General features: G+C 37.5%; 3 protein-coding genes across 3 annotated transcripts; 1 reads left to right on the forward strand and 2 right to left on the reverse strand.

Annotated features, from left to right (window-relative positions):
* The first annotated feature begins 860 nt into the window (after positions 1-860).
* On the forward strand, positions 861-6,841 carry LOC107042378 (dnaJ homolog subfamily B member 6). Its single transcript, XM_015263418.2, has 7 exons — positions 861-1,059; positions 4,044-4,177; positions 4,715-4,824; positions 4,947-5,123; positions 5,202-5,451; positions 5,536-5,625; positions 6,046-6,841. The coding sequence occupies exons 2-7, from the start codon at positions 4,113-4,115 to the stop codon at positions 6,221-6,223; spliced, it is 870 nt and encodes a 289-aa protein (XP_015118904.1). The 5' UTR covers positions 861-1,059; positions 4,044-4,112; the 3' UTR covers positions 6,224-6,841.
* Positions 6,842-6,997: 156 nt separating this feature from the next.
* On the reverse strand, positions 6,998-8,881 carry LOC107042395 (putative acyl-CoA-binding protein). Its single transcript, XM_015263432.2, has 4 exons — positions 8,768-8,881; positions 8,629-8,687; positions 7,786-7,900; positions 6,998-7,483 (listed from the first exon to the last, which is right to left on the reverse strand). Exons 2-4 carry the CDS (start codon positions 8,641-8,643, stop codon positions 7,344-7,346), a joined length of 270 nt encoding a protein of 89 aa, XP_015118918.1. The 5' UTR covers positions 8,644-8,687; positions 8,768-8,881; the 3' UTR covers positions 6,998-7,343.
* Positions 8,882-9,231: 350 nt separating this feature from the next.
* On the reverse strand, positions 9,232-10,161 carry LOC107041301 (acyl-CoA-binding protein homolog). Its single transcript, XM_015261795.2, has 3 exons — positions 9,995-10,161; positions 9,511-9,625; positions 9,232-9,434 (listed from the first exon to the last, which is right to left on the reverse strand). The coding sequence occupies exons 1-3, from the start codon at positions 10,007-10,009 to the stop codon at positions 9,301-9,303; spliced, it is 264 nt and encodes an 87-aa protein (XP_015117281.1). The 5' UTR covers positions 10,010-10,161; the 3' UTR covers positions 9,232-9,300.
* Positions 10,162-10,865: the final 704 nt, after the last annotated feature.

The raw sequence follows: 10,865 nt of genomic DNA on the forward strand, positions 1-10,865 counted from the left end.
AATTTCATAATTTATTCAATTAATTATAAATAATTCAGTAGTGAAGTGGTCAAATGGTTTAAGTCAATTCCATTCTAGCGCCAGTTCTCGATGGATATCTGAAATTTTAAAGGATTTGGCAAAATTTTCCTAATAATCTTTTTTGTAAAGAAAAGTGAAAACTATCGAAAAAGATCCCACAAAAATTTCGCTTTCTTAAATTCCGAGTTATTCAACAAAAACTCAACTGGGAGCTAAGTCGACTTAAAGCGATTGGCCACTTCACTACTGAATCATTGAATAATAATAGATATTCAGATAGGGACAGGCGAATGTCCCAGTATTTTATTCCAGCACTTGCAATTTATCATTTGATCCACAGTTTTGACCCTCCCAGAGTGATTATTTTCCCATCTAAAGTTGTGATGTTTTATTTGTACATTTATCTACTGGGACATTCGCTTCAGTTAAATTACGAAAATATAGGGGAGAGTGGGGTAAAATGGACACTTTTCACTCTTTTAAAAATATTCATAACTCATAAATATATTTATCAATTGAGCTCAGTCTAGGATCATCACAAGGGGGAAGAATTGCCCTTTTTATTTAAAAAAAAAATGATACAATTCAATAAGTCATTAGCATTTGAAAAAAAGTAAAAAGTTTCCATTTTACCCCAACCTCCCCTACGTGTTGAGCAATTCCAACAGAAAATGGTTTATTTATTTTATTAAATTGAATTTTCCAATGCTTGAAATGAAACGGCCACCTCGCGGTGGCGCTGGTGACGCTAAAACCCTAGATTTCTGGAGGATTCTTCACCAATAACGCCATGTTGGCAAAGATTGCTAGATTTTTCCTTCTCCAGCCCATGCGCCTACTTTCACACTGCAAGTCAAACCAGTCAAGTTTCTCCACCTTTGTCGTTAAAGTATCGTCTGGCTCTCCGTTTCATCCATCCACGGAGTGAGATACCTGTGTAATTCTCAGCCGTTTCGGAATAACGCCAGCACCATAATTATTCATTTATTCCGAGTGATAAGTTTCTGGAAAGAAAAATCCATCTGTGACTGTGTCTCGGTGAGTTTTATCATCATTTCATACATTTTGTGGTGATTTAATGTTGATCGTGGGTGAATAGATGAGCCATTTGTCGACAGGCATCAATCGTTTTTACGTGGACACGAGAATTGCCTGGATTGTGAGAAATATCTTTCACTCCATCGTAATAATTTTCCTCAAAAAAATTTGACATCTTAAATTATTCCTTATCGGCTATATTCTAGCAATTGAAGCCCCATAAACGTCATCGGGCATTTTTCTATTCCGTTCTTTGTTTTCTCATGACAAAAACCCGATCGAGGCTGTTGTGTTAGTTTTTTCTCTCTCGTTCTACGCCAGTGATCAAATTATATACAATTCCGTTAAAATCTTCAATAGTATATAATTCCACTGCTCTGTGAGTTTAATACAATATCGGGGAAAAAAAAAGGATACGACTGAGGTTTCACTTTCATTTTTCGGCGTCCGATCATTCGGATACCTGAAATTAGTCAGCTTGGAGAGAACCTTGATTCTCCGGATTGTCTAATCATGAAAAAACGTGTGACAATACGAGTGATAGGATAAACCAGCGAATTTGTGGATATTTAATTTCAACATTTTCGCGTTGTATTCACCGATAATTCACCATTTGCCAGTGCACAGCTATCTTTTCCGTAAAAAAAAAAATAACCTGCGATAACGGCCAGTTAAAAAGAAGGTAATCGGCACTCTTGTTTCCTCAACCAAGGCTTTCTGTAAACTCTAATTCCTATTGCAATTATTTATCTCATTCCTTGAAGAAATTCATTATCTCGTGAGTAGGAAGGGGAGAGAGATAAAAATTATGAGTCGGTGATTGTGGTATAGCGCGCAGTTGATGGGATGAAAATGCGAGAATTGATCTGTGGACCAGGACAAATACAGAGTGGCTATTGACATTGGGTTGACCATAACTGGTGTCATTGATTGAACAATTACCTCTTGACGTCCGGTTTCAGGGGGGTTGGTGGTTCAAGGTCCCAACGAAAACGATGCAATTTCATTTACACAGAGCCCTGGTGAATTCATGAGGAAGTAAATCTTATCGGCTTCCTTTCCTTTAACGGAAAGACATAAATAAATTCAATACTAACGCCTGTAGAATACTTGTTTCCTAGAATTTGTTTACTACGCTTCAACGGCAGTGGTATTTTGCCTGCATTTTCAAACTAGTTATAACATGTTGAAAATATTTTTTGGCGAGTGGCATGGCTCAAGACGATGATGGCACTCAGGGACTTTTTACTAATGTGTAAGAGCGCCTTCAGTTGATTTGACGTTGACTCAAACTTAGCTAGGATTATTTCGTCTGTACGAAGACTACATTGAGCTTGAGAACTCGTCAGTATTTCATAATGAATACGTAAAAGGACATGGATTTAGTACAGATGACACGACGTTGCCATTTAAAAACTCCTTCACATTTATTTATTTTTTGTGATTTTTCGCCCACGGACGATTACTCAATACTTGTTTATCGAAATTTTTCATCGAGTGCAGCAGCAGCAGTTGTGCATTTCAACTGCAATTTCCAACATTCTCTCTGCGTATGAGTTTATTTTCAACTCTTTAAATCCACTTTTGCATGGTAAATGAAAGTGTCGATGATGATTTTGAAAATTCACCATGCATTTGTGGTGAATGAATAACAGTTTTCAGATGATGGTCTCGTTAAAAAAGCGATATTCATCGATACGTTTGCTGGCCAAATATGTATGACTGACGTCACGCCACCGACTCGACACCGTTGAGGACGCCCACCTCACTTTAAACCACGACTGGTACACAGACTCAACTATGGTCTCTTGTTCCGTACATCTTGTACAAGTATATGCCATCAACAAACTTGTCTTCTTTCCGCATTTCCTTCCGTTTCACCAATCACACTTGGATTATTCATTCGTATCCCATTATTTACACATCTATCACTTTGATTTCAAGGGGAGTTGCGCTTGATGATGTGATATAAACAGTGTGGCTGGTGGATTGTTTCATTGAATTGTGTGAATTTTTCTGAATGAAAAGAGAGATGAAATGCTCAAAGTTGGACCGATTGTTGGAGACGCGCCCACGACGACCCACGTACAAACATGAATTGTCCGGTGAATCTATGGTCATACGAGGACGAGGACGAAGGCGATGTCGAGGCCGCCTATATGTTCTCTCATATTTATTTATTTATTTTTTTGTTGATGACAAGTGTTCATATCCTGACTGCAGAATTCATTCGGAAGAAATTTCCACTTAAATTGATCTACATTTTTACCTCAACTGCTGCGAACTTTCACTGGAGTTGTTGCATTGTTTTTTTTTCACTGGATTTTTTTTTAATTCGTGAAATTCTCTGCACTAACTAGACTCAACCGGTCATTTTCGATAGAAATTTTTCACTGTGAGTCATCGAGAGCTCATCGCAGTAGTTTTCAATTGCCTGAGTGAGGAAAATAGATTGAACTTCCTTTTAATCATTTTTCTTTCTCCCATCCACATGTGTGCATTTATGCGGGAGTGTTTGGGTGGTAAAGATATCGCAGTGACCTCCACCTCCGCTTTTCGTTCTATTCTAGACAGCCAACTCGGTTAACTTTAGAATTTTCCATTGGCAAAGTCTTTGGACTTTAAGGGTCCTTTCTACCACTTGCCAAGAGACACCACTTTTCCTCCAGTTTTCTTAAATCATCGGTAATCGTTATGGCGTTAAAATGACTTTGAAATTTTCAATTGACAGGGATCGTCTAATAATCCATCAATTCTCATCGGTATCGTAATGACTTTTATTTATACACAGTTCCGTTGTATTGATTTGTGACACGCATTCGTACACATGATTGAATGGAGGTCAGTGGAGCACGTGTAATTTTCGATTTGAGTAACGAAATCGTGTCAATTTATTCGACTGGCATTCAATTAATTCAGGGGTGATGCAAAATTGTTTATAGTGATTGATTTGTTGTGCTGTGAGTTTTATTGTTATTGCACAGGTGGTCCCCCACCGACTCGCACAGTAGCGAGTGATTGGACTCTCGGCTGAATAATTACAGACTGTTACAATGGTAGACTACTATAAAGTTCTTGAAATCACACGGGTGGCGACTACGGCGGACATCAAGAAGGCGTAAGTACTCGACCATATTTCGATGACATTTTCCGAAATTTATTGGGGAAAAAAAAGGCGCGGCAGGGGGGAAGTGTTTCATTGGAAAGCGAGTTTCAGTAATTGTTGGGGATAATTGCAGAATGAGTTTTTCATTGAGAAACTTCCTGTTGCGTTTTTATTCAGAAGGAAGGAATTATTTTTCTCGAGAAAGAATGACTGATACTGCTTTGTTCGTGCAATTATTCCCTCGAATCTTCGATAATTCTCGGTAGTCTGGGGGAGCCACGGATGTGATGAACTAAATGCAATGTCATATATGGTATTAGAGAGCTAGGCAATGAGGCAGTTGTGTCTTTTGCCCGCCTCGGCCAAGGTTGACATCTCGGCCGAGGGGTCTATGACCGCATTACCCAGGCGTTCACGGGCACGTAATCTTCATCGCCTTTAAAGTGCACTTTCGACTCTCAGACTGAATTTTTTCATTTATACTCTCCCCCTTTCTCCGTGAAAACAATAATTCCGTTTGTTTGTTAATAACGTTATTCTCTTTATTAGTTATCGTAAATTAGCACTGAAATGGCATCCGGATAAAAACCCAGACGATCTCGAGGAGTCGACGAAGAAATTCAAAGAGATCTCGGAGGCGTATGAAGTATTGATTGACGGTGAGTCATATTATTCAAAACTATTCCATAACATGTGGAGTGTTATTAGTCATCTTCTGATGGATCGAAAATTTCCTTTGGCTCGTGATGATGAATTTAATGGTTTTTTTTTTGTTGAGCAGAGAAGAAGAGACGAGTTTACGATCAGTATGGCAAAGAGGGTCTTCAGATTCCTGGCAACAAACGCAGACATGAGGACGAAGATTTCGATCAGTTCCATAACTGGTTTGTGTTCAGAGATCCTGAGGATGTCTTCAGAGAATTTTTCCATGGTTCACCTTTCAACGATCTGTTCGATGGTTTGTGGAGAATTATTCTGTCTGACAATTGACTTTGTCAGTGGTAATTAATGGCAATTAATTGTGATTTGTTGACAGTTCTGAATGGAGCTAATGGACGCAGAGGATTACACAGGCACAGTTCCAGGCACAACACATTGGGCTCACCATTTGGCACACTTGATCTCAGTCTATCGTCGCCTTTTGGATTTTTCGGTAATGGTGGTGATCTTGGTTTTTCGTCATTCAGCAATTTTTCAACGGGCTCGTCACCCAGCTCCGGGGCAGCTGTCAAAAAGACAAGCACATCCACTAGATTCATCAATGGAAAGAAAATAACAACTCACAAGTATGAGATTACCTCGCAATTTCCAATTTTGTTAATTAAATTTCATTGATTTTTTCTTGGTAATTTACTGTCATTTGATTTTAGGGTCGTCGAGGGTGGCAAAGAGACTATAACCTTCTACGAAAACGACGTAATAAAGTCAAGGACAGTCAACGGAGTTCCACAATCAATCACGTACAGTTAAATTATTGTCTCATCTATGTTTGCTTCGTGTTAACCTATCAAGAAATATCCAACCGGAAATGAGAATTCTTCAGCACGTCTTACTAAATATTCATTAAATGAATGACATGAAACGCAGATACATGAGACTTATCTCGCTTTAATTTCATTAATTATTATTAATATACAATAACACAGACGCTGGTCGATGCACTGCATTATTGGATTATTAAAATTATGGATATCTAACATGACTCTTTTCCTCATCACTAGGAGAATCGATGGTTAAAGTATCAATTGGCTTTCTTTCATCGTCATCTACTAAAACAAAAAAATTGAAGCTGTATTATTGAAAAAATTTTCAAAAACAAAATTCAATGAAATAGACAAATCAAAAGGAAAATTGTAGTGATGAGTCTGTTGTTTTGTCAGGTTGAATGAGGCATCGACGAGTCGTCAAGTGAGTGACAAAATCAGCGATACGTCGTCAACTGGTAGCCACGGTGGTCATGCTAGAGACAGTACGAAACAGTTACATACGGATAAATCACGGCTAAAATCCCATCACCATCATCCGCATACGAAGCACGAAAAAACTAAAAGAAAGTGAATTACGAAAGAGAGTGTGAGAGAGAGAAAAAAAAACAGCAAGAACATGCTTCATTCTTAATCACTACTTCCCTTTTATATTTTCGCTGTATGTGACCACCATCCCCCAGCCCCTCTCGTCCATCTGTATACTTTTATTCAATCCAGATTTCACCGCTTGAAAACAATGAAAATGAAATGAAACGTTCTGGCTTTGTGCGGTAATAGCTGTGAATTCATTTGAAAATAAAATTTATAAGTATGAGACATTAACGATAAATGTCTGTCATATGGAGACTTATTCATCTCTGCTACGCAATCTTAGATGTTTGTACTCACAATCGTAGATTATTAAGGACATCTTTTATCGTCATTAGTATCACCTGCGTTAATTGATTAAATGTATGGGTAGAATACAGTCGAGTTAAGGATATGGAAATTCACTATGATGACTGCGCAATGTTCGATGATTTGTTTCGTGACTCTCGTGAATTACGATTAATTGAATCAGGGTGAATTTCACTAGCGCCGTCATGCGTTTTAGGAAAATTTCTTTCTTCGATGATTTATGATATATGTGTATATAATGATAAGAGATAGAGTTTAAGTTTAAAAAAAATACAACTCTTATTATTCAAAAAATAGCTTTTCTATTTAATTAATGTCCTTCTCAACAGCTGGCAAATCAAAAATTCAATCGTCAATGCAACAACGTCGGAACTTTCGAACTAGAGTTGCACGTAACGTTTCTTTAATTGCGGTAGAAATTCAGTAAATAATTGTGTACATTCTTTCATTTTATTCAAGAAACTATGTTTTATTTAATTCATGTCCTCAACAGCTGCAAAAACAAAAATTCAATCGTTAATGCAGCAACTCTGAAACTTTAAGAACTATAGTTGCACATAACATTCATCTAATTACTGTAGAAATTCAGTAAATAGTTATAAAATGTATAGATAATTTAATTCAAAATAGCACCGGGCAGTAATTATGCAGTGATAATTGTTTACATTCTTTCGTTATTTTAGGCGATCAATTCCGGTCACATGAAGGCCATTTGTGTTGGCATATTTGCGCGATTACTTGTGTATCACATTCACACTGTGATGTTTTCGTTAGACCGTTTTTCAAATTTAATTTTACTTCTTTCCGATTGACTGGATGAGACTGGCGACCTTAGCGATGTATTGGGTCTTCGCTTCGTCCTGACTCATTCCCTTTTTTCCATTCCAAGAGTCCCATTTTGCTTTGCCTTTGAAATCCAACATTCCGGGTCGAGCTGTAAAATAGATCCATCAGTGGGATTATTTATTTTCTCCGAAATTATCTCCGAAGTGTAGTGGTAAAACGGTTCAAGTCGACTTAGCTCTTAGCTGAGTTTTCAGAGAATATCTTTGAATCTAAGGGAGATAGCGAAATTTTCGTAGAGATCTTTTCTGTGGCTCTTAATTCGCTCTACGAAAAACTTTATAACAAATATGTTGTTATTCGCCTTAGATTCCGAGATATTTATTGAAAACAGACCAATGGTCAAATTCAACTTAAACCGCAACTTAAATTGCATTTATGCAATTTTCTTACTCGTGTTGCAGTCGCCGACTGTCGCCTGTTTGAAGAGGGCGTAAAGTTCGAGAAGATCAGCATCACCTGGTGCACTGACTAGATCCTTTACGTCCTCAGCGGCTTTGTTGAATGACTGAAATAATCATTAATTCTTATTGCAATGGGAAATCAACAGAACGAATTCCAATTATTTCCGCATTTATTGGCCTTCATCCTGATGATTCAAAAACTCTAGATTGTCTATCATTTTATTTATTACAACTTAAGACTTTCAGTGAATAGTACGAGAATAATTAAAACCTATTTGTTGCAATGATTTCACTCTTCCATCTCAATTTTTGAGGAAGATTCATCAAAATGATTCAAATTACGACTTAAATATTTTACTTTCTTCACAAATGATTACCAAACGATGAACTTTTCATCCTAAATATGATTTCCATTATTTATTCATGACGAGGAAATATTTGGGGTGAAAAAATTAAAGAGACAATGCATTGAATGTGACAACTGCATAATTAATTCATTCTGTAATAAGCACTTTCGCAAATTTCCCGTTTATTTTCGCCATTTCACGCTCACCCCGCGATGTTAAATGCGATATACTGTGTTGTACCACTTCCACTTCGCAAGCTTTTATCACACTTTATGATAAAAAAGATATTTCAAATCGCCAACTTTTAGATACGTTTATCGTGAATTAGTAGAAAAAAAAAAGCTCAAGCGTCGATGAGCCTTGACTCATAACCTTCAATTGCCCGGTACTGTAGGTAACAAGTTATCGAATTGATGACAACTATGCAAATTATTTTTCGAAACAAAAAACCGAAGGCGATCGTTTATATAAATGGACGGACTCACCTCGTCCAGTGACATGGTGCTCGGTCAATTATTTAAAAACTGCCACGTCAGTGAAAGACCTGCGACAACAATTTCATCGATTAATACTTAGATCTCAATTCGAAAGAATTAATTACCAGAGAAATTAGTGACATTGTACCTGTCGATTTCTGCAGTCTCCGTTGATTTTCAAATGGATAACTTGCTTTGATGATTCGATTCAAAGATTCGAACGGCGAGTGAGTGTGGTCATAGGTTCGCCGCGGAATAAAACGGAATGTGCCGATGCCCGGCCACTACCGGGGCGGGGGGGGGGGGAATCCCAAGATAATGCACTATCTGTTGTGATAAAAAATTGTAGACACCGAATAATTCGTGGTCCGTGCTCAGAACGGAAATCTTATTACCGAATTAAAGTGAATAACCACGAATAATTCGTTATCACGTACTCAGAAAGACAATGTTATCAGAATTTATCAGAAATAATCGATACAAAACAGAATTTATCTTGCAGATAGAGCCATTGTAGTTCGCTCGGGCAGATTAGACACTGCAAATTATCTGCATCTCGCGATTCAATGGAACTTTGAACGTGATGGTCTTGTAAATGAGAAGGTCAAAGACTGTTGTATATGCATCAATTTATTTCCATAATTGTAGATAGAAGTAGAATACATTTCCATGGAAATTAAATTATTTGTATTTCGGAATTACTGCATTTGCACAGGTGATGTAGGCCTTCTTCGCGTCATCTTTGGACATTCCCTTCTTCTTATTCCAGTGGTCCCACTTCGCCTTGGCTGGGTGATCCACCGCACTCGAACGTTCTGTTGTTAAGTTTTTTTTAAGTTAAAATAATTCATGCGGAAGTCAGACGAGGTGGCGTGACTTTTTTTTACGTACCAGTGTTTATGTCTCCAAAGGTGGCTTGCTTGAAGAGTGCGTAAAGCTCTAAGGCGTCTGTCTCTAAGAGCCGTTTTGATAGGCTTCTTATCCCCTCTGCAGCTTTAATGAAATCCTGGAAATGTACATTAGTCGGTTTAACGAATGTAATGATGATTTGAGGATTTACGGTGAATGAGTTTGAAAACGAAATCACTGGAATAAATTTAATGATTTGCACTTGACGAGAACTTCTTAATGTTGTTACACAATATAATTTTCACAAATCAACACGTCATTCTGTCGGGAAAAGAGGTAAACTGGACCTTTTCCAATCATCATTTGACTCGATCAAATGACTCAATTTGGATAATTCATGTCTCATTTTAAAGCCTAAAGAAACCTCGGAAATTGAGGAAAAAATTGTTCTCTCTGTTGATCTTGGGGTATTGAAGATTGGAAACAGTTCATCGCACTCTTAATTAAAACTCTAGCGCGATAATACCTGCTCCAGGGCCATTTTTATTCGATATCTTTTCTCGCGGATTTGTCAACGGCTACTGCCAGGATTCTGGGAAATTTCCAGTTTTTAAAAGAAACGAGGGAGAGTCAAAGTCCCACTGTATAATAAGAGGTCGTAGAAGTAAGGGTATACGGATTTTAATTAGAACTTGGAAAAAACTGTGCCGATTCAATTGATGCAAGTGTCACGACAGGGACTTATCTGGGGGAAAAAATAACCGAGAAAAACGTTGACGAGACCACATGTTACATGCAATATATTACATGTGACATTGAGTATAATTATAAAATCCAGGGAGATGATCTTTCAGATTATCTCCGGGGAGATAAATTATTTGATGGATCATTGTACCGCTACGAGAGAACAATTTCAGAGAGAGAAAACATTTTAATATTCAGGAACAGTTCTGTGATTTGTAGAAATCTCTCTCAAACTATTGGTAAAACCGGATATTGACGAGAATAACCCTAATCATCAATGATTTCTATCACTGAAATTTGATATGATAGATTAAAAATGAGAGAATGTCTAAAAATAACTGCTGATGTCACTGGAAACTAGTGATAATGTCGCCAAAAATTAGGGACAAAATTACTGAATTTCTGAATTTCGCAATCGTTGAATTTCACAATCGTAAATCCCTGATCATTGAAGGCCGTGACTATTCGCACCATTGCGTGAATCACTCCCGTACACTCCATACACTCCACGCATGCGTGAAGTTTGTGTGTTTCACGCAGCCGAATTTTCATACTGCTGTGTATTTCACGCAGTTGAAGTTTCATACTACTGTGTGTTTCACGCAGTTGAAGTTTTATACTACTGTGTGTTTCACGCAGTTGTATTTTTATAC

This window comes from Diachasma alloeum, unplaced genomic scaffold, assembly GCF_001412515.2.
Source record: "Diachasma alloeum isolate Michigan unplaced genomic scaffold, Dall2.0 Dall_scaffold_00179, whole genome shotgun sequence".
Taxonomy (NCBI): Eukaryota; Metazoa; Arthropoda; class Insecta; order Hymenoptera; family Braconidae; genus Diachasma; species Diachasma alloeum.